The sequence below is a fragment of the Coffea eugenioides genome, chromosome 6 (assembly GCF_003713205.1).
Source record: "Coffea eugenioides isolate CCC68of chromosome 6, Ceug_1.0, whole genome shotgun sequence".
Classification (NCBI taxonomy): domain Eukaryota; kingdom Viridiplantae; phylum Streptophyta; class Magnoliopsida; order Gentianales; family Rubiaceae; genus Coffea; species Coffea eugenioides.
Window position 1 is genome coordinate 15,420,925 of NC_040040.1, and position 24,315 is coordinate 15,445,239.

Here is a 24,315-nt window from a genome sequence, read left to right on the forward strand (position 1 = left end):
CCCAACATCTGAAGACTAGAAGGTATCATACAACACCTGGTGTAAAACAGGCTGTCAGGATCAAGCGCTTACCATTGCACCAAAAGCTATAGCTGTTAGTGAAGGCGCAACTTTATTTCCTTAACCACAATGGCAGCGCAAAGCACCGTACCACGCTCGGCCAGCATGAGGGTCTGCACCCCTGGGTGCCACGGGCTGGGCGGTTAGTCCCGTCGAACCGGGATCTGAGGGATGTTGCTGATTAGGCCAACAATCCCTCCCCCAGCAACAGCCAGGGAGATTCGAACCCGCGACCTCGCTCTGATACCACTTGTCAGGATCAAGCGCTTACCATTGCACCAAAAGCTATAGCTGTTAGTGAAGGCGCAACTTTATTTCCTTAACCACAATGGCAGCGCAAAGCACCGTACCACGCTCGGCCAGCATGAGGGTCTGCACCCCTGGGTGCCACGGGCTGGGCGGTTAGTCCCGTCGAACCGGGATCTGAGGGATGTTGCTGATTAGGCCAACACAGGCTGAGCGTGAAGAGGCTGAAATTTGTGTGGTGTGCCTGAGTGAGTACAAGAACGAAGAGATATTGGCGACCCTTGCAGTTTTCTGGAATTCGGTAATTCGGTATTTTTTTGTTTACCGAATTGAATTCGGGTTGAATTCGAATTCGGTAGTGTCTAATTCGAATGCGAATTAGGTCGAATATTTCCAGAACCATTTACCGAAAATTACCGATTTCAACCTACCGAATTACCGAATTCGAATTCGATGCTCACCCCTATTCCTTGCATGGCAAAATGGTCAATTCTCTTTTTTTTGTGAGGGGTAGGTAAATAGTGAAGTCTCTGCCTTCTTATAGACTGCTTTCATAGACAATTCCGTCTCTATTCTTGATTAACATATGTTGAAAAAATATTATGTGCACTTAGAAATTAGCTTTATTTTTGTGTATGGCGAGAAGGGATTTGTGTACGTGTAATTCTACTTCAACTAATATGATACTTAATTTATATACATGTTTTTTTTAATAATTTATATCTGCAATACATTTTACTTTCTCAATCTTATTGTATTTTTCTTAAAAATCATGTAAAAAATTTCAAAAAAAGGCACCCAACACCCGCGCGTCGTGTTGGGTTTCATCCCCTATTTTTATAACTATATCTCAGAATTAGAATATGTTTGGAAATTGAAATATCTCTTAATTGCCTTTTTACATTAGGTGGCATATATATGAAAATTAGACTATCCACTACAGAAATTTAATTATGAAAATTAGATAGATGCTGTGGTGCTGCACTAAAACGTCTGCATCCCTTAAGGAATGTATCCACCTTTTCCCAAAACCATTTCATGTCGTCTACGTAAGGACCCCCTTGTACTCACACCAATAGTAGATTAGGAGAGAATAAATAGTTTAGATAATATCAAAAAGATATAAGGACACTCAGTTTGCTAAGAATACAAATAGCAATATCCAAATAAGTGAACTTGCATTTTTTCACAATATGATCATGGTCCCCTTCCTTCTCCACATATACAACGATACCAATTCTATCATGAACCTTGAAGCCATTTTCATGAGCTTTCAACATTGATTCCATAAGCTCACTAGAAATTTTTAACAAAATTTTCAGATTAAAGGAATAAAAAAAATCAAAAGACATAACTAAGATAATTGCAACGACAATTTTAAAACTGACCTAAATAATGCCCCAAGATATATTTTGGCCTTGTCCCATACGTTTTCCTTCTGATATTTCATTTTGCCCTTGAATAACTCAAACCAAGCATCATAAGGCATGACATCCTCAACAAGCATGTGAATATCAACACCAGTTAGGTATCGTATTTAGAAGATAAGGATTAACAAGGTAATCCAAACTGTGTTTTTTCTAAAAGTCAAACATCTCATATTCCTTGCATGGCAAAATGGTCAATTCTCTTTTTTTTGTGAGGGGTAGGTAAATAGTGAAGTCTCTGCCTTCTTATAGACTGCTTTCATAGACAATTCCGTCTCTATTCTTGATTAACATATGTTGAAAAAAATATTATGTGCACTTAGAAATTAGCTTTATTTTTGTGTATGGCGAGAAGGGATTTGTGTACGTGTAATTCTACTTCAACTAATATGATACTTAATTTATATACATGTTTTTTTTAATAATTTATATCTGCAATACATTTTACTTTCTCAATCTTATTGTATTTTTCTTAAAAATCGTGTAAAAAATTTTAAAAAAGGCACATAACACCCGCGCGTCACGTTGTGTTTCATCCCCTATTTTTGTAACTATATTTCAGAATTAGAATATGCTTGGAAATTGAAATATCTCTTAATTGCCTCTTTACGTTATGTGGCATATATATGAAAATTGTACAGATGAAGTCAGCTTTCCTTGAAGACTCCCAAAAATAAGAACAGTCCATAGCCCGATCAGTTTCACTTTGTAGGAGTCAATCAGCAAGGCAACAACAAAGTTGCATTAGTCTAAGATATATAGTAAAGTTGTCGCATAGAAATTTCAATTAAATGGTAACAACATAATTTGAGGCTTGTAGAGATGTAGTATAAGGATGGGAATTATCTATTTGAGATTAAAAAAAAGTTTTTGCTCTCATTTGTTATGTTGATATTGAATAATAAAATGTAACATATTATAACTTCAACTTTGGATGTTTTCTTGTTATGTTATTCAGTTAGCATTTTTTCGACATTTACTTCTGTGTTCTTGATTAACATATGTAGAAAAAAATACTATGTGCACTTAAAAATTAACTTTATTTTTGTGTAGAGCGTGAAAGGATTTGTTTATGGGTAATTCTACTTCAACTGATATAATACTTATATACTACTCTTTTTTTAATAACTTATATCTGCAATACTTTCTGCTTTCTCAATCTTATTGTATTTTTCTTTAAAATCATGTAAAAAATTTTAAAAAAAGGCACCCAATACCCACGCATTGCGCGGGGTTTCATCCCCTATTTTTGTAACTATATTGCAGAATTAGAATATGTTTGGAAATTGAAATATCTCTTGATTGCCTATTTACATTATGTGGCATATATATGAAAATTAGACTATCCACTACAGAAATTTAATTATGTAATAAATTTTTTGTGAATGTTATCTTCTTATTATTATCACAAAAGATTGATGCATAAATTAATTTGTAATCTATTTTATGTTGACCTTTGTCATTCACTTAGCCCATTTCATATATGCAGCTTCCCTGGTGGTCCTAATAAGTTGAGATGCTTATTTGTGGTTCACTAGTGAGCATCCTCAACAAGCATATGAATATCAACACCAGTGTAAGAGCCCGGTGCAACCCAATGAGTACAAACAAATTCACAATGATGCACAAAGATATATCAAATTTAAGCACAATAAAGAAAACTTAATTAAAGAGAAAAGATAAGAAATGCAAACCAAATATCAAACCAATAGCCTCTTCAATTGATGGCGATGCTAACCAAGATGTACAAGTGAAGGCTCACTCCTTCCTCACCCCAAATACTCTTTGGTTGAGCCAAGGAGTTTTACAACTATTCTAGTTAACCCTCAACAACCTACACTTGAAAGATCACTCACTCAATTAAGAACTATTTTATACAAATGAGGCAACCTTCACCAAGGTTTTACCACTCCAAGTGATTGGTTCACTTTCACCAAGATTTTACTACTCCAAGAGAGTAACCTTCACTTGAGCAACCTCACAACCCAACTTCCCCAACCCCTTATACAACCAACAAAGAATCTTTCTACTCAAAAATCTCACTTGTAAGCTTGTATTTTGTGTTGGCAAAAGTCTTTAGTCTTCTTGTGCTTTGGGGTTTTTATAGAAGGTGAGAAATGGCTCCAACAGACTCTCCAACGGTCAAATATTAATTGCTGTCAAAACTAGCCGTTGGCCTGTCGGACGTCCGACAGGTGCCTGTCAGACGTCCGAACCACCTGTCGGACGTCCGAACCCTGCGTCCGAACGTAGGCAGAGAGTCATCAAATCTTTGCGAAAATTTCTCGGACGTCCGATGCGATCGATGTGCGTCCGAGGCGTGCGTCCGATCCTTCCGGACGTCCGATGCTTCCTCACGAGCGTCCCGACAGAGTTTCCTTCTTGATGTTTTCATCCTTTCGACGTCCTTTTGGCCGTCCGACATAAGTGACCTGATTTTGCTTCTTCATTTGGTTGGTTTTCTTTCCTTGACACCATTGAACCTGATTCTAACAAATTTCTCACATAAAAACATTAGACCAAATCTACATTTTGGTTTGTTAATCATCAAAACCAAGGATTGATCGACCAAGGTCAACAATCTCCCCCTTTTTGATGATGACAAACAAAATGAAGATTTCTTTTATCAAATAAGTTCAAATAAAGCTCCCCCTTAGAAAGTTCAATAAATCCTACTCCCCCTTTTGGCATCAATCAAAAAGCAAACTCCCCCTTTATTTTTCAAGTCAAGACCATAATAGGGTCCTTGGGAGTTATTACAACATGATCTAGCAATCCACATGGATTTCATATCTTTTCTCATATTTTTCTTTACATAGCAATCATTTTGCATGTGTCCAAATTGGCAACAAAAGTGACACATGATAGAAGTATTTTGCACATAAGTGGATTTAATGCAACTAATTTTCTTAGCAAACTTATTTGTGCCTTGAAAAGATTTGCTTTCTTTTGTTTGAGAAAACTTTTGTTTTTCATTTTGGAGAACCTCGTTCAAGTCATTAATTCTTTTCTTTAACAAATTTTGTTCCTCCAACATTTTTTCATAAAACTTTGTTTTCTCTTCCAACTTCGTTTTCAAATTATTTTTGCAATCAAAAACACCTTTTTGATTTTTTAAATCATCATTTTCCATTCTCAAACATTTGTTTTCTTGAAAAAGTTTGGAGTTTTCTTCCAACAAATCATTTATTTTTGTTTTCAAATCTTTATTTTTAGCATAAGATTTTTTCAAACTTTTATGCATTTTAATCATAAGAGTTTTCACATCATCATCTTCATTATCTTCATCACAAGAAGAGTGATAAGAACTTACCTCATCTTCTCCAACGGCCATTAGTGCCATTTGGGCAAACTCTTCTTTTTCTCTTTTTGAATTGCATTCATCCCATGTAATTTTGCAATCTCCTCTTGAACATCTCTTGTTGAAGATCTTCTTGAAACTTTTGATGTGAGGAGTTATATCATTGTCCACTTCCATGATTTCATTACCCATGAAGGATGGGTTATCCCCCACTTGAGATGCTTTAAAAGCTATGCCTCTCTTACACATTCTTGCATTTTCTTCCTCTTGCACTTTGAATTCCAGCTTTAATTCATAAGAGGTTAGGGTATCCACAAGAGATTCAATGGACATAGAATTTAAATCCTTTGCCTCTTCTATAGCATTTATTTTGTTTTCCCATTCTTTTGGCAAGGCATTCAAAATCTTTCTATTTTTCTCACCCAAAGAATATTCTTTTCCAAGCAATTTAAGATCTTGAATAATGTCACAAAATCTACTACACATCTTATCAACATTTTCAAGAGGATGCATTTTGAAAAATTCATATTGAGAAACAAGTAAAGATTTCTTTTGTTCTTTAATATCTTGGTTACCTTCATGAAATACACACAATTTATCCCAAATATTTTTAGCTGATTTACAACCTTTAATCCTACTAGATTCATTTACATCTAATGCATTGTACAATATACACATGGCCTTGGCATTCAAAGAAAGGTATCTCTTGTCTTTTTCATTCAATTCTTGTCTAGTCTTTAATCTACTCAAATTGGTGATAGAGTCAACTATTTTAGCTTCATAAGGACCATCTTCTACCACATACCATAATTCAATGTAAACAGATTGTAAGAAAATCATCATTCTTTGTTTCCACATGCTAAAATGAGAACCATTAAACATAGGTGGTCTATCAATAGATTGCCCTTCTAAAAAAGAAACTTTTATGGTTGCCATGATCTTTACTCTAAGCGGTTAAGCTTGATCAAAAGAGACCAAGCTCTGATACCAATTGTAAGTGTCCGGTGCAACCCAATGAGTACAAACAATTTCACAATGATGCACAAAGATATATCAAATTTAAGCACAATAAAGAAAACTTAATTAAAGAGAAAAGATAAGAAATGCAAACCAAATATCAATCCAATAGCCTCTTCAATAGATGGCGATGCTAACCAAGATGTACATGTGAAGGCTCACTCCTTCCTCACCCCAAACACACTTTGGTTGAGCCAAGGAGTTTTACAACTATTCTAGTTAACCCTCAACAACCTACACTTGAAAGATCACTCACCCAATTAAGAACTATTTTATACAAATGAGGCAACCTTCACCAAGGTTTTACCACTCCAAGTGATTGGTTCACCTTCACCAAGATTTTACTACTCCAAGAGAGTAACCTTCACTTGAGCAACCTCACAACCCAACTTCCCCAACCCCTTATACAACCAACAAAGAATCTTTCTACTCAAAAATCTCACTTGTAAGCTTGTATTTTGTGTTGGCAAAAGTCTCTTGTCTTCTTGTGCTTTGGGGTTTTTATAGAAGGTGAGAAATGGCTCCAAAAGACTCTCCAACGGTCAAATATTAATTGCTGTCAAAACTAGCCGTTGGCCTGTCGGACGTCCGACAGGTGCCTGTCAGACGTCCGAACCACCTGTCGGACGTCCGAACCCTGCGTCCGAACGTAGGCAGAGAGTCATCAAATCTTTGCGAAATTTCTCGGACGTCCGATGCGATCGATGTGCGTCCGAGGCGTGCGTCCGATCCTTCCGGACGTCCGATGCTTCCTCACGAGCGTCCGACAGAGTTTCCTTCTTGATGTTCTTCATCCTTTCGGACGTCCGATAGTTTCCTTTTGGCCGTCCGACATAAGTGACCTGATTTTGCTTCTTCATTTGGTTGGTTTTCTTTCCTTGACACCATTGAACCTGATTCTAACAAATTTCTCACATAAAAACATTAGACCAAATCTACATTTTGGTTTGTTAATCATCAAAACCAAGGATTGATCGACCAAGGTCAACAACCAGTTTTGTTATGTATCATGTTTAGAAGATAGGGATTAACAAGGTAATCTTTGCTGTGTTTTTTCAAAACTCAAACATTTCATATTCCTCACATGTCAAAAACAAAAAGTCAATTCTCTTTCTTTCTGAGAATGGTAGGTAAATAGTGAAATTTTGTTTTCTTATAGACTCTATTCTTTGAACTTGTAGAATCTACAGTCATGATAAAATCATCTATATCTTCCATTTACTAGTAGTAAAAGTCAACAATGAATTTAACAAATCAAATAAAAAGACTGCTGCCTACACTTCCAAGCAATATGCAAAAAAATTGATACAATAGTTAACATCAGACATCTTAGTGTCTGATGCTAACTACTACATTGATTTTTTTTGCATATCGCTTCCCAACCGCCAACAAAATAGAAAACGGAATTGAAAATCAGTTGAACAAAAAAGATAGAACTAAACTCATGCTTAAAGAATAAACCAATATCAATCTCAAACTTGCTAGTGTACAATTCAACTAGAATTTGCTCCATAAGAAGGCCAAAAAGGCTTACATATAAAGGTATGGTTGCTAAGCTTGCTTTTGCATTGATCTTTCAAACTAAAGAGTTCAAGAGACAAACATGAGGTCCGTTTGGGGAGTGTGATCTATTTAATATTTTGTACCTTCAAAACAACAGTTTAAATAACTATGTGGGTTTCAGCTCGAAATTTTGTGATAATATTGCTACACTAAACTAATTCTAATGTCCCATTTAAGTCAATTTTATTTGTTTTGAAATCATACTGTTAACCAAAAAAATTTGTATACTTTGAACAAGATTTTATGTTAACCTATTTGGACATTATAAGCCCAGAATTTGTAATCTAGATTGAACTTCTGTTTGACAAGACCAAAATATATTAGGCATCAACTTTCTTGGATTCTGGATTCTATGTGCACAAAAACTTTAGGACTTCCTTGATCTTGGTTAAGCTGGATTGTCCGATACTTACAAATTATTTGTGTGATGCTTTGGAGTTTTCCATAATATATTTACAAGGTTGACTCTTTTTTTTTTTGAGTGTCAGATATGTCAAAATTGATGTGGATGAGATAAAACTAGTTAAGAACAAAATTAAGTGTTAAGCTTTTTTAATCTTGTAACGAGATGTAGTATAAGGATGGGAATTATTTATTTGACATTAAAAAACAAGTTTTTGCTCTCATTTGTTATGTTCATGTTGAATAATAAAATTTAACATATTATGACTTCAACTTTGGATGTCTTCTGATTCTGTTATTCAGTAATTATTTTTTTGACAATTCTTTCGGTGTTCTTGATTAACATATGTAAAAAAAAAATACTATGTGCACTTAAAAATTAATTTTATTTTTGTGTAGGGCATTAAAGGATGCGTTTATAGGTAATTCTACTTCAACTGATATGATACTTACTTTATATACATATTTTTTTAATAACTTATATCTACAAATACTTTTTGCTTTCTCAATCTTATTGTATTTTTCTTAAAAATCAAGTAAAAAATTTTTAAAAAAAGGCACCCAACACCCGCGCGTCGCGCTGGGTTTCATCCCCTATTTTTGTAACTATATTTCAGAATTGGAATATGCTTGAAAATTGAAATATCTCTTAATTGTCTCTTTACATTAGGTGGCAAATGAATGAAAATTAGACTATCTGCTACAGATGTTTTCTGATTCTGTTATTCAGTAATCATTTTTTTGACAATTCTTTTGGTGTTCTTGATTAACATATGTAGAAAAAAATACTATGTGCACTTAAAAATTAATTTTAATTTTGTATAGGGCGTGAAAGAATGTGTTTATAGGTAATTCTACTTCAACTGATATGATACTTACTTTATATACATATTTTTTTTAATAACTTATATCTGCAAATACTTTTTGCTTTCTCAATCTTATTGCATTTTTCTTAAAAATCAAGTAAAAAATTTAAAAAAAAAGGCACCCAACACCCGCACGTTGCGTTGGGTTTCATCCCCTATTTTTGTAACTATATTTCAGAATTGGAATATGCTTGAAAATTGAAATATCTCTTAATTGCCTCTTTACATTAGGTGACAAATGTATGAAAATTAGACTATCTGCTACAGAAATTTAATTATGTAATAAATTTTTTGCAATGGTTATCTTTTTATTATTATCACAAAAGATTGATGCATAAATTAATTTGTAATTTATTTTATGATAACCTTTGTCTTTCACCTAGCCCATTTGCTGTATGTAGCTTCCTTGATGGTCCTAATAAGTTGAGATGCTTATTTGTGGTTCACCAGTGAGCAAATTGATTTTTGTATTCATGAATGCTATATAATGTAATGTTTTATGGTCTAGAACATTATGCATCAATATTAATCTTATTACAACTTTGCTCTTTTCCCTTGTTGGCTTAGTGTCATAATCTTGCAGCTCCTAGTTAGGGCCTATGTTCATAGGTGCAGTTTGATAACTAAAAGCAATAAAAGGAGTCAATTCATGGCTCTATACCTACGTTTTGGGCAAAACACTAAAACCCTCTTGTCAGCCTGTGATTTCAAAATATCCACATAATTCTCAGATACTTAAAATTGATATGGAATTAGACCTGCAAACTGTGCATCATTTATAAATGCTATATAACATTTTTTTTTCTTTTCTTCTTGGTGTTAAAATTTTCATTTTCACATTTTCTTTCCTTTTATGTCACTGTTGCTTAACCTAGGAGAGGGAGGGTAACAAGGGTAAAAGGGGAGAGTATTGGGAGTGGTGGAGAAAGAAAGGAGATGATAAAGCAAAGAAAAGCAAAATAATAGAATAAAAGGGAAGAAAAAGAGAAAAATAATAAAAAGCAAAAAAAAAAAACAAGTTATGACTTGCTACTGGTGACATAGTAGATCATAAAATCACTCCACATTAATTAATTCAAACCAAACCACAAACTAGTTATATAGGCATTTTGAAACCATTCGCTAACAGGATGTCTTCCAATGTTTTCTAATGAAATCACAAGAACATTTTTTGTGTTGTACCTATGTTTTTAAACTCAATCAAACCAAAAGGTGGACAAATAAAACTCAAGGTCACAGGTATAAATAGCTCAAACCAAGCACCATAAGACATGACATCCTCAACAAGCATGTGAATATCAATACCAATTTGTTATGTATCATGTTTAGAAGATAGGGATTAACAAGGTAATCCTTGTACTTTTTCAAAACTCAAACATCCCACATTCATCACATGTTAAAAAACGTCAATTCTCTTTCTTTTCGACATGGGAAGGTAAATAGTAAAGTTTTTGTATTCTTATAGACTCCTTTCTTCGAGCTAGTAGAATCTACAGTCATGATAGAATCATCTATATCTTCCATTTACTTGTAGTAAAAGTCAACAATGCATTTGGCAAATCAAATAAAAAGACTACTGCCTATACTTCTAAATGATATGCAAAAAAAATCAATACAATAGTTAACATCAGACGTCCTAGTGTCTGAAGAACTTTCCCAGTCAACAACAAAATAGAAAAAAGAATTGAAAATCAGTCAAACAAAAAAGATAGAACTAAACTCATGCTTAAAGAATAAACCAATATCAACCTCAAACTTGCTAGAGTATAATTCAACTAGAATTTACTCCCTAAGTAGGTCAAAAAGAACTTACATATAAAGGTATGGTTGCTAGGCTTGCTTTTGCATTGATCCTTCAAACTGAAGAATTCAAGAGGCAAACATGAGGTCTATTTGAGGAGTGTGGTCTATTTAATATTTTGTGTCTTCAAAACAACAGTTTAAATAACTGTATAGGCTTCAGCTCGAAATTTTGTGATAATATTGCTACACAAAACTAATTCTAATAGTCCATTTAAGTAAATTTTATTTGTTTAGAAATCATACTGTTAACAAAAAAATTTCAATCTTCTGAACTAGATTTTATGTTTAACCCATTTAGAGATTATAAGCCCAGAATTTATAATCTAGATTGAACTTCTGCAGGCTAGGCCCTGCAATGAGTGGCCAACTAGTATTATTAGCGCTGCACCATCATTCTTTATATGTAAAACTCTCATATAAATGAACATAGCATGCAAGAACAAACTTTAAAAAATTCATACCCTATCCAAAACTTCAACATTGCCACCAAACAACCCATGTACTAAAATTTCTCTTCTCAATATTATATTCATTTAGAACACACCACTAGATTTCTAGTAAATTGGAATAGCACCAATTTCTGAATTTCATTTTTGTTGAAATCTCAATTTTCCCGGCTGTTAATAGCTTGAAATTATCTCATAGTGTGTGATACAAGAAAAAACTACACAAAAAGAAAACAAAGCAAAACTCATAATGGACACTCCTGAATTACCTACAAATTTGGCAAAGAAAATAGAAGAACAAAGAAGTTAAGAGATCAAGAAATGTGAGGGGGGAGATTTGGAGTCCCTACAAGTGTGCAGCAGTGCGGATATTGGAAAGAAATTCTCCACATCCAACACCTCCTCCTCCCAAAAAAAAAACCATCACATAGTAGAACAAGACAAGATTGTGGTTTGAGATACTTAAGTTAAAGCCCAATCACTTTTTCAACTCAACCAAGTACTACCAAACTAGCCCAAAATGAAGTCCATGCCTATAATTTAGAGGAAGAGAGTACCTCAAACAAACCAATTTAAAAAAAGAAAAAAAAAGAATTCATACAAAACAACCCATGAAAGATATAAAATTTTGAAAGATTTATGCTTATAGTCAAGGGCTTGGGAATACTATTATAAGGTCCCTATTTAAAGTAGCTCAAATTGCACAACCTTTTTGGCTAATGGAATATGCAAAGAATGACCTTTGATTGTGTAAATTAAGTTTTCACCACAATTTGATACAGAATCAAACATGTACCTCAAGAGATTGTTCAAGAAAATTAACAACAAATAATAAACTTGGAAACTCAATATAATTGACCAAGAATTCAGACTATAGCTAAAAATTGCTAAACAATTAACTAGATAGTGCACATATTCCAAAGGAGAGTTAAGTGCCCCAAAGGCATAATAAGAGTCTTTTATATAGGTGTCTTCCTTTTGAAAAGAAAAGTAGCTCTTGTTGAAAAATCCTCCAATTGCCATCATCTATATAGCACCTGGAAACTAGAAACATTGACAAAACAAATCTATTAGATGGAAGACATCATTTGCTAAATGAACTAAGTTGAAAAACTTAAGTGGGAAGTTGACAAAAAAAGAGGGGGAGTGGGGGAGTTTAATTTTTTTTTTTTTTGGCGACACAGGAGATATCCCAGCATTTTGCTGAACTAATTTCCCTGCGGCTGTACACAGCCCCGCCCAAGCATGCACAGCAATGTTAGCACAGCAGGGTTCGAATTTGTGACCTACTGGATACTACCGCATGTGGACACTAGTTGAGCTCCTTACTGGGGGCTAAAAAAAAAGTTTAATTCAAGTCATCTTTTTCGCTCAAAATGTTACATTTTCATCTTGGCTCCATCTAACTGTGCAAATTAATAAGATCATGAATATGCCATAGGGCATTTAGTTTCCTCATCAATAAAAAAAAGTAATAATATAAAATTAGTAAATTATATGGTCAAAAATATGAATACCAAACTGTGCCAACTGCCAACGTGGATAAAGCTCAAATTGTACCAATGGCAATATGGCCATAGCTTCCATTATAAAAAATAAGTGCATTAAAGAATCATTATAGAAATTGGATTATTTTTTAAAATGAAAAAGGCCATGTCAATTCACAAGTTCTAATGGCTGCAATTGTGTTTCTCAACATGTAATAGAGAAAATTGAAATTCGGAAAGAAAGTGTAGTTAAAGAAGAGGGAAAAAAGACAAGTTGTGATTCTTTTATTCCAACAATGTGACTTAAGGAGCAAATTCATTCGGGATTGGCACCAACTTGTCCACAAGAAGTCACTCCCGAGCTGAATTTATCTATGACGTATACAAGAAGCTCACACTGCTACAGCTGCTAAAATGCTGACATTCGCTGGCAACCCCAGTGCAAGATGCTCATCTGATACCTCAAAGCTAGCACGCAAAATGGTGCTTTGGAGAGGAAGAGAAGAAGAGAAACAGTGAACACAGACAACTTAACAACACAGAATTTCTCTTTCTCTTGATCCCAATTGACATCAGGAGACCAAAGCATAGCATATTTAAAGGAGCAATTGGCACGAGCAGAAATGCATTAGGGTCTTCAAGCAACATAGATCGACCATCTTGACCAAGATAACGTGAAGGAGGAAAGCAAACGCAAGTTCCATACATGCCCTTGACAAAAACATGGAACCAAGGCGCTCAGCATGGGTTTTTGTGGTCCTTGATGGCTACCACCTCTGTTATATCAGGTATGAATATGTAGTCGCCGTCCACAAACACGGCATGCCCATTATACATGCTCAGCTCACTAGAATCAGAAATTCTGCTCAATAATTTTCTACAGATATCATAGCATACAGTAATTCACTGAGGCCAGTTTATGTGAGCCAAAACATGGCGCTAGGGATCAAATTATCTCTCAATGACAGGCAAGTCAAAGACTGAGGTAGATTCCTACTCCAAAAGAGAGCTCACACCCAGTGGATGCCATTTCCAATTCGAAAAGGGTTGCAACAAATTTAGACACTTACCCCATATATAACGAGGTTGATCTGAACGAAAAAATTCATCATCAGATAAGGCTACGCCTCCCAACACATAAAGCTTGCCATCAACTACTTGGTAACATGGTTCGCTATCACGGGTCGCAGTAGCGGTCGCAGTCTCGGTTGTTCCACATCCGTCACGGCATATCGGTTGAATATCGGGTGATACGCACATTATAACAAATGAAAGTTTCAAAAAATTTTGAAAAATTACTAAAATTAAAAAATATCAAAAAATGCACAATTTAAAAAAATATATAAATCGACTCTGAATTGACTCGGATATATCGGCCAATATCATGCATCACGAATTTGAATCGACCAATATCGGCCCAGTCAGAGCGAGTCGTCGCGAATATGGTAATATCCGGGTTTCAAAAATCGGTATCGTACCGATCCCCTCCGTTCAAGTCATGCTTAGTAACGAGGCTCGCGTCTAGTTGCAATCATATCAAGACCTTTGGAGTGGACTACCCCCTTGCTGGATCTACTGTATTGTAACAGTAGATGGAGTGCAAGATTTTCTGGCGCTCAAGAAAATGACACAATGGGTCAGGCACTGAGATAATGCCTCCTAAACCCAATGTTTTTAAACTCGGACCGGAGAGTGAATAGGAAAACTTTTTGGTTCACGGTTCGACCGATTCAAAGGTTTAATAATTTTTTATTCATTTTAGTATTAAAAATTTTGAATAAAACTAAAATATTTATTTTAGAAAATAAATACTTAATAAAAACCGGTTGAACCTCCCGATTTTTACCAGTTCAACCGGTTCTTGACCAATTTTGACCGATTTAATTAATTCTTTGTGTTTTTAAATGAACCGAACCGGAGGCATGGTCGGTTCGCAGTTCAACCGGCCGGTTCGATCCGGTTTTCAAAACATTGCCTAAACCGTGAATTAGGATTGTATATGAATCGAAAGTAACAAAGTCAATGCCTTCCAGTGGATATTGCATCTCTAGTTTCTGAGCACAAAGACCAGTACCTGCACACCCACTACTGCAGGCACCTTTCTCGTTGCCAGCATTCAAAATCAGTTGCAAACCAAAACTCTTTTTGGGGACGACAATCTCTAACTTCCTTCTTGACAAGAAAAAGATGCATGATCTCTTTTCCTCTAAGGGATCAGCAACCCTTGCTTTATTCGTTTGTCTTTTATTCCTCAGCTTGCCACCAGGTGGTGACCTTTTATCTCTTCCTATGTATAAATAGTGAGAATTTTTTCGATTTAACCACTTTTACTGCGTTTGACACCAAAACCTTGTAATCGGTGTTGCGAGGGTAAGTTCAATGTTTTGTACCATTCTTTGAGATAAAATATATCCATTCAAGCCAAGTTTCCACCTTATTTGCCTTAGGGTTGGACCGCTTGGGTTATTACCGGTCCTTTAAAAAAAAAAGGATAAATTACATATAATCCCCCTGTAATTTCATCTATTATTACATGACCTTTCTAATGTTTCAAAATATCCATTTCATTCCGTTATGATTTTATGTAAAGTAAAAACTTGATCGAAAATATTCTATCTAACATCATTAATTGAAATATCAATAGTGCCTTACTTAAATGCTAAATCAATTGAGGGTTTAATTATCTTGTATAAAAGTATAGGAGAATTATATGGATAAATGCAAAAATCACACGGGGTAAAGTAGATATGTATATAAATCATAAGGAGGTTACATAAAGATTAAAATTTTATCACACATGTTTCTAGAGTACATTGGTACAAACGCTATAACTGATTGTGCATTTAGCCCATTTTTTATTTCACATAAAATTATAGGAAGGTTATGTAGCTATTTCGAAACCTTAAAAAGGTCTTCTGACATTATGTAAAATCACAGGAGGTTATAAATAATTTATCCAAAAAAAAATCAAATGAAAAAAATAGAGACAAGAAGGCCATTGAGAAAGTTTAATGAAATTTATAGAATACCTGAAGCTATTTGAGTGAGATTGTCTAATGGTATTTTCGATTCTGATCTTATCAACGAATTAACATAACTCAATCATTTGAAACAAAGAAATAAAGATTGAGATATTTGACTTTCGCTGAAAATTAATGATCTTGACAGATTAGAAAATCAACAGGTTTTCTCATGCCTAACTTTTTAGCATCATTAACTGTAAAAGGAGCGGATATCGAACCGTTGAGGAACTCTAACTTCGAAACGGGTCTGGTGGTCTGTAGGTGATTATTCTTTAAATAATTTGCTTGATGAGTTCGTGAAACGTGGCCAACGTGCTTGTTATGAGATCTTTCTTATCAGACTAGCGCCAGCCTACATACGCGATGCAATAAGCAGTAAAAATCCTAAATTCCCTTTTCCAGAACGGTAATAAAGACGGGAGAATACAACTCGAATGATTGGAAAACATTTTATTGCAGAGTAGAGGAAAGAAAATGATATCGAAATTAACTACAAATGAGCTTTACGAAAATGATTTCCCATATAATCTCCTTCTTTCCACGATTCTCTCTTTTAAAGCTAATTATTCTCAGTGACTAATTTGCAATTACTACTTTTAATAGAATTAACAAACAAGTCAAAATCAACTAACTAATGATAACCACCCAAAATGCATCGGATGACTTCCTTCCCCCCCTAAAAAGTAAAAACAGTTCTTGTTCTCGAGAACTGAATTTTAGGTATTGCTGATGAAGGTTATGCAAAAACTCCCAGCTTGCAAACAAGGCAATGTAAGGATGCCCGAGAGTTTGAGACCAGTAAAGTGAGCATATTTGCTTGGGGAGAACTATATACTTTAAGAAGCTAAGTGAATAATCACACGAACTAAAATTACCAACATAAGTAGATTAAACATTTTGAGTGAAAGATAATAGCATGCAATTACTTACTTAAGTTGGCAAAAATTACCTTTGGAGCATCTCTTATCGCATATCGCGTAGAAAGAAACCTATCATACAACCAAATCAAAATTGAAATCTTAATTGAAAAATTGATATTTTCCCCATAACTCTCTATATTTAAGAGACTAATACCGTGGCGAAGGGTTCGATTGGGATAGCCATTTAGGCATAAAATGGACCGCTTATGTATTTGAGAGATTCCATAAGGTGTATTTTGAGGCAATAGGAGAATGGGGGAAAAAATAAGATTAACAATTGCAAAATTTCTTATAGTAAATATTCCAACCTATTTACCCATTTTAATTTTCAACTCAATCTAATCTGTTCAACTTTATGGCCGAAAAAAGAAACAAGTATATGAACATTCAAATGACGAGTCATGGGCATTTTAATCAAAGTTCAAATTATTATTCTAAAGATCCAAAGTCCAACAATTGCTTGGACACTCAAATTAGTGGTAATGCACATCTTAATCAAAGCTGAAATTATTTTTCTAAAAATTCTGAGCCAACCTAAAAGGTTAGTGATAAAACAAGCCAGTCCAGTCCTCCAATTGAACTCGAAAGGGACTAGCCGCGATTTATCCAAACTGCAGGGAGAAAAACTCAATTAATTAAAAGGTTCTATCGAAGTGCGGACTGCCGGAACCCGGAAAAGTCCAAGCTTTATATCGGAAACCCGATCTTTTAATCGGACTCTCATCCTCAGGGCTTCATCAAACGACACTTCTTTTAAATTCTCCATTATTCAATTCAAATCAATTCAATTCTTTCCCATTTTCAAAGAATTGGTCGCAGAAACTACACAAAAAATTGCTTGTGAAAACTGAAACTTTCAACTTCTCTTCGTTTTCCTAAACTGTTTATGGACTTCCAAGTACACGACAGCGGCGGTAAGTCTCCATAGTCTTCAAAATTATCTAAGCTTGTCGATAATTTGTTTCTTTTGGGTTTAGGGTTCTGTGTTTTTCTTTGGTTTTTTGTTGTTTTGATATAATTCTATTGAACTTTATTTTGCCTTGGATTTTTGCAAGATTGTTGATCTTTTGTTAGTGGGTTTTATAAGATTAGGTTAGGATTTCATAAAGTTGGTCGCTTTTTGTCGTTTTTTTCATTCCGGTGAAGCTTCTTTTTGTCTCTTTGATGCTTTTGTTGCGAAATTGGGTACTTTGATTTGATTACTTCTTCATTGGAAAAAGACGTTAATTCTTGTATCAATTTAGTTTAAAACTTCCATAGTTATTGGGGATGGATATGCTTTTGGTGAATTCGGGAGTTCCGTGTTTTGGGTTTCTTGGCTGTTTTTCTGTGTCATGATTTCTGGGTTTCTGGGGAGGAGAGCTGGAGCTTGGTGAATAGATTGGTTTCATAATATTAGGATGAAAAAAAAAAGGAAAAAGGAATACTGATTTATTAATGTTGTGTAACCTCAAACTACCAAGAACCAAGTCAATTTTAGGTCTTTAAGTTAATATTTAGTTTTTAGCATTTAATTAAAGGGAAAGATTCAATTTTTATCTGACAATCAAAATTTTTTGAAGATTCCACTTCAGGAATCAAAATGATAGGTGAGAGAAAAGTCAGGTGTTAATTGTGAGCAATAGAAGACTAAAGCTTTGATTTTGTCAATTACCTATGAGAAGATTCCTGCAATTCCGACGAGAAATGTTATTATGAAAATGATCAAATGCGATAAAAATGTTTTCTGCGTCGCTTTTTGGTTTGACACTACTGTTGGGAAACAGCTGTAGGTCTATGATTACTGTTCTGGATTGATATGTACCTGGTTATTCTTGTCAATTTTCTACCTGACTGTGGTGACATGTAGATCGATGCATATGTGATGATGCTATAACACGTTTAATTAGCATGTTGCTTTCGATGCATAATTTTGTTTTTCTGCCATCTCTTTTTGTTTTAGATTCGACCACACTTGTCAATGCTGTTCTGTCCGATACTTTACCTACATAGTCTCTAGTACATTGTTTCTTGTAGATTTGGGACTATTGAACACCTTGCTACGCTACTGCTATTATATCTTTGCTGTTCTTTGTCGTTGATTTTTAATTCTTATTCAATGTCTTATTCAGAGTGCGATCCATAGGTGTCAAACTACAATTCAGTAGAAGGCCTCTAGAGTGTTGATTTCTTGTAGATTTGGAATTAGTGAGCAATTCTATAGGTTGATGATATCGTATCTTTGTCTTAGATTTTACTTTATTTAGTGTCTTGTTGAGAGTGCCACTGACAGGTTGGAAGGTGCTACATTAAGCATCTTGTATGCTAAATAATGCAACTTGTTCTGCCAGCTGTCAATCTTTGTTATGAAGAGAGTTTTGGTTTGGTTATTTTTGGTACATAACTTATTATTCCCGTCTTTTTTCACCTAAGAATGCAACACTTTTAGTTTCATTTTTTTCCTTTTATTGAGTTTACCATTGATAGCTATTATCATAGACCAATCTATCTGAAAGCCAAATGACATGAAAATGACATGGTGCCTTGGTAATTGCTGTTAAAGGGATATATGTTTTGCTGGGCATAGAATTATCTTAGAAATTGTGGTCCATCATTTGGATGCGGCAACTTAAGTATGGACATGTATGTTAGGTGACTGAATTGAGATTTTGATATCTCTGATAGATTGCCACCAACATAAAGCAGCTGCGTATTTGCTCATTGCATTTGAGTCATAGTCACTTGATCTTATCATATATCTCCAAATTAGTGCTGCCATTGATGATGATCTTGCCTGAACACAATATATCAGAGTTCTGATTGGTGGTTTTCTTGCAGGAATTGGAAGATCTTTTATAGGTTCAGCCCCATACCAGAACATGAACAGTGATATGGAGTCCCAGATCCACATACTTGAGCAAGAAGCATATGGTGCAGTTCTGAGAGCTTTCAAAGCACAGTCTGATGCCCTTACATGGGTATGCAATCCTCTTTTTTGATTATTTTACGACCTCAAGCTCTATATTAACTTCTGAGCTAGTAAGCTGCTTGTTAATGCATGCTCATAGGAGAAGGAAGGTCTGATAACTGAACTGCGGAGAGAACTGAGAGTATCAGATGATGAGCACAGGGAACTACTGACCCAAGTAAATGCTGATGGACTCATTCATAAAATCAGAGAGTGGAGGAAAGCAGGGGGCAGGCTTAGTACCACACAGATCATGCCACAGCCTGTTCATGATCAACTACAGAGTCCAACAATTTCAGCCTCTCGTAAAAAGCAAAAAACATCTCAGTCAGTACCATTTGGCACACAGTCTCAGACGTTACATCCTCAATCAATTGCTGCGACACCACAGCAATCTTTGGTTTCAAAATGGGGACCTACTTCAGGAACTGTTGGCAGAAGACCTCAGCATGTATGTCCATATATTTATTGCACTGTAAATTTCTTTGTGCAGTAAACGTGTTTGTTTGTCCTTCTTTTAGTCTAGCCTTTCTACTCTGGGAATGAATGAAAAGATTCTGTTAGTTTACATTTCACTGCTGAAGCATGATTTCCAATTTTCTGATAGGGTCAGCCAGTGTTATCATCTCCTCCAGCAATACAGTATCAGCAAAGCAACCAAGGCCCTGGCGGCCGTTTCACAAATGAGCTTGCTGAGAGAACCTCTGATCCACTAATTGGTAGGAAAGTTATGACGCGATGGCCTGAAGATAGCAACTTCTATGAGGCAGTTATTACAGACTACAATCCAATAGAGGTGGATTTCAATTTTAGACTGATATTTTAGTGGTTTCTTTTATCTGCATCACCTTAGTGAAACATCTTAAAAGAGAAGGATATTGATATTTGACCTGAATAATTACACAAGGAATGAACAGGATTTCAAAAAGAGGACATCACTAAAGAGATGGTTAGCAAAGTGTCTGGATCTGAAAGAAAGTAAAAGTAGGTCTGAGAAGTATATTGTTCTTTCCCTAGATGTGATTCTGTCGGCACCAGAGCTTTTTAGTTCATTATGTAAAGACCTAATCAGAGTTTGAACTAGTGGTTTTCTTTTCATAGGGCTAAAGGTAGAAAATTTTAATGAAATTGCATATCCAGCTCTTCCAAATAAAGATCCGAGAGTTTACTGCTGCAATTTTTCTTGATATGTTCTAACAGGTGACTACTGCATGGCATCTTAGTATGGGATTTTGAAGAAGTTAGCAGGCATGTCTTTGAGGGTCTCGGAGTTCACATGCTTACATTTTTCTTGAATTATTGTGTTTGTAGTGGCCATGCAGTAGGTTAACATGCTGCAGCTCATTTCGATTCAAGAGCTTGAATCAGTCAGTCCAATGACCAATATAATTTCTATCAAAACTTTATCCAATTAGATTGGTGATTTTGTGACCATTTTCCATGTTTTGCTTGAAGATTACCCTCCCTTAGCTTCTGATGTAAATTTTATCATAGTTACCATATCACCGCTAAGGACTGTTTAAGTAAAACATTTTCAGAAGTGGCCTCCTGATGGTGTCTGTTTTGTACCGTAGAAATTCATTCTTCCTTTCATCAAGTTTACTTTCTATGTGATGCAGCCACTGCACTTCTCTCTTTTTTTTACCTCTCCTTTTTCTTCTGGCTTTTTCCACTTTCTTTTTTTTTTTTTTCCTTTCCTTTTTTGGGGGGAGGGGTTTTGGGGAGGGTTAGAGATTATCAATAAACACAAAAGGTAATTTAAGGGGTTTCTGGTGTATATCTGTTTTTGTTTGGGGTCAAAGTTGGTAGATGAGTGGCTTCCAGTCCACCCTCTTGGAAACTCATTTTTTCTCCCACTTTTTCCTGGCATTGTTGTATGATGCTGATATGTAATTTTAAACAAAATAAACCTTAAAATGATTTGTGTTACACCTCCATTACTTCCTAATCTGTTCGTGTGAATTCTGTTTATTGAGCTTTTACTGTTTGACCACAATCAAAAGTAAACGTTGGAATTCCTCTCTCTATCACACTGTGAGAGTGATGCTAAATTGCTTACTTATCCATTTAGTGATAGGATGAGCATTGAAAAGATGTCTCTTTTTAGAAGTTTTAACATTTGACTACAATCAAATTGGAATTCATCTCTCTCTCTCTCTCTCTGTAAGAGAGAAATGCAAAATTTTGCTAACTGGTTCATTGTTTCTTTAGCTGTTTATGTCTGTCTTTAATCTTCTAGTCCTCTACAGTGGGCATGAGGTTATTAATTTGGATACCAAAACTCTGCAGTTACCTTACCAGTCTGTTTTGTTTTTCTCTCAGGGCCGGCATGCTCTGGTTTATGACATAGGTACACCTAATGAGAGTTTGGAATGGGTTGATTTCAAAGAGGTACTTGCTCTATTGTTAACTCTTAATCTTATTTCCTTTATTTGGAAAATGTAAAACTTGTATTTATTGTCAGACTTCAGACAAGATTGAAAACTGAAAATTTCCTCAACAATGTGGAAATTATGTGAATTTGTATGCACTTGATCTTTTATCAAGAAAACGAGTTGTACTTTCCAGCAATTCCTTTGGTCAAGAATTCTAGTTCTAGCTTATGAAGTTTAATTAGTTTAGAAAGTAGTCCTTATCCTATATGACTCTCCATATGTCCCACATCCCCAAATTAGTTATTTTTGTAGAGATTACCAACTGCTTTTGTCTTCCAATAATTTGTTCTATTTTCATAAAGTAGTTGTGTTTAAATTAACATTATTGTTTCCCTGTTCACACACACACTAGATGTGCACAATCACTTGCATGTATACTTGCATGATCTTCACCATGTACTTGAGAAGTAATTTGCTTGGGAAGATTGGGTCAGATATAGTTTTTCTTTCTCTCGTTTTCTCCATTTTTCCCCTGGTTCTGTCATGGAGTCCATGGCTTCATTTTGATGTTGAATTGTGGTTGCAAATTTCACTTATTTGTTCTTCTACGTTGTCTTCAATTACTCTTGTTTAAAGTTGATTGATCTTTAGTTTAATCAACTGAATTTTATTTTCACAGTTAAGCCTGGCCACTCAGCTTTCAAATGCTGAATTAAAGATAGTTTGGTCCAAGTGACATTTTTCTTGTTTCATTGCTGCTTACATACATATTGTTGTAATAATGATACTTCTCATTGTGTTGTTGAATGTTCATTTTGTTCTTTCGGCGAGCTAAGAGAGCAAAGAATTTTCTTGATGACACCACACTTTGCAGATATCTCCTGAAGATATCCGATGGATAGGTGATGATCCAGGAATATCCCGACTAAATGTTGGTAGTGGACAAGGCTTTGGAGGCAACACTCCAAATGCTGGACGAGGGAGAGGACTTTCAAGGGATCAACTTGAAAATGACCATAGGCCATCACAGAATGGGGTTGTGAAGAAAATTGCTGATGATATTGAAATTCTTCATACAGACACACTAATTCAGAAGGTACTATATAATTAAATTCAAGCTGATGCTACCCATTTGGTGCAGATTTTTTGTGTCATAGGTAGAATTCACTTTTTTTTTTCTTGCCTCTGGCTTTCTGTCAGGTGGAGAAGGTAGTTGCTGCTAGTCATCCTGATCTTCTTGAGCTTGAAAAGGCTAAGAAAATGCTCAAGGTAAAAATCCAAAGAATTCCTGAAATGTAATATCAGCTGTCTTACATGCTTGATATTGGAAAATGATTCTCATTGATGCAGGAGCATGAACAAGCGTTGCTTGATGTCATTGCGAAGCTTGCAGATGCATGTGACGATACAAGCGGTAATGAAAACGTGCTTCTTATGTGAAATATTGTTCTACATTTCCCAGACTAACGCCATGTTTAACTGGTAAAAAAAAAAAAAAATCCTAGGTAACTTGGCTGTGTAGAACTTTATGATAGTGCTGAATAAAGTGTGTAAGATGGTTAGATTTCTCCTATTCATTTGTTTCAATATTTTCTTGGCATCTTTTAGTTTTTCAGTGATTTTTCTTTTTCATTTAATTTTTGCATCCTCTAGGAGATTCTTTTGGGTTGAAAACAAAATACCAATACAGCTTCTCTCTCATTGAAATTGTGAACAAGAGAAAATATATTTTTGGCATGAAGGAAAGCATATCCACATGGGGAAAAAAAGTTTTCATCTGTCAAAATGTAAACATAGGCTGGAGATGTTAAAAGACTACTGAATCGAACGATTGTCACGAACAGGTTGAAACAAGCTTTTTTAGAGTGAGATCAATATGTATAATTAGCTCAAACTTTTTGTTAAACGACTGTACATGGAAAATCATATTAAAGAAAGAGCAGTTGTAATATGAAACTGTCACTCAAATATCGTACAGCTTGATTTCAGTTTTTGGCAAAATTATGTGGTTGTGTTAATCTTTGTGTAGTAGATGGGGAGCATCATGGACTATCAGTGGGCATGGAGCGTGGACAAGGACATTTACATGGTAGAAATAACAGTGGCGCCAACATGGCATCTGAGATGAGAAGCAGAAGTAGCAGCAGTTATGACATTACTAGGGGCCAGATGCCGTTTGATCACCAGCAAGATGATGATGTTGTTGTTATTTAACTTCTTGTGTTTAGTTTGCTGCATCTGAAATATGTAACTTTTCTAGAAGTCGAGATTGTAGCATGGTAGGCCGTGATGAAAGACCTGACCTGATAATCTTGGCATAGGTGCTTGTTGGCTCATGCAATGTGGACGATGTAAAGAGATCCCTTTGCTAAATTTCATCCCCGTTACTTTTTCCTTTTTAACCTTTTTATATGTTGCGAGTAATAAGGTTT

At 35.1% G+C, this 24,315-nt stretch overlaps 1 protein-coding gene across 3 annotated transcripts; it reads left to right on the forward strand.

The window, feature by feature from the left end:
- The first annotated feature begins 17,210 nt into the window (after positions 1-17,210).
- On the forward strand, positions 17,211-24,293 carry LOC113775580 (protein EMSY-LIKE 3-like). Of its 3 annotated transcripts, none has more exons than XM_027320524.1 (9): positions 17,211-17,475; positions 19,379-19,518; positions 19,609-19,959; positions 20,122-20,304; positions 21,831-21,899; positions 22,758-22,979; positions 23,084-23,152; positions 23,234-23,297; positions 23,913-24,293. In XM_027320524.1, the coding sequence occupies exons 1-9, from the start codon at positions 17,448-17,450 to the stop codon at positions 24,095-24,097; spliced, it is 1,311 nt and encodes a 436-aa protein (XP_027176325.1). In that variant the 5' UTR covers positions 17,211-17,447; the 3' UTR covers positions 24,098-24,293. The 3 variants fall into 3 exon arrangements, with proteins under 3 accessions (XP_027176325.1, XP_027176323.1, XP_027176324.1); XM_027320522.1 differs by having other exon boundaries at positions 17,212-17,475; positions 20,116-20,304; XM_027320523.1 differs by having other exon boundaries at positions 17,213-17,475; positions 20,116-20,304; positions 23,916-24,293.
- The last annotated feature ends 22 nt before the right edge of the window (positions 24,294-24,315 follow it).

Bases quoted from the DNA above. Each gene is read 5' to 3' on its own strand.
- LOC113775580 (XM_027320522.1), top strand. From the start codon at position 17,448: ATGGACTTCCAAGTACACGACAGCGGCG. The intron at 19,519-19,608 runs GTATGCAATCCT...GCATGCTCATAG, and splicing joins AGTCTGATGCCCTTACATGG to GAGAAGGAAGGTCTGATAAC. The intron at 23,298-23,912 runs GTAATGAAAACG...ATCTTTGTGTAG, and splicing joins TGCATGTGACGATACAAGCG to TAGATGGGGAGCATCATGGA.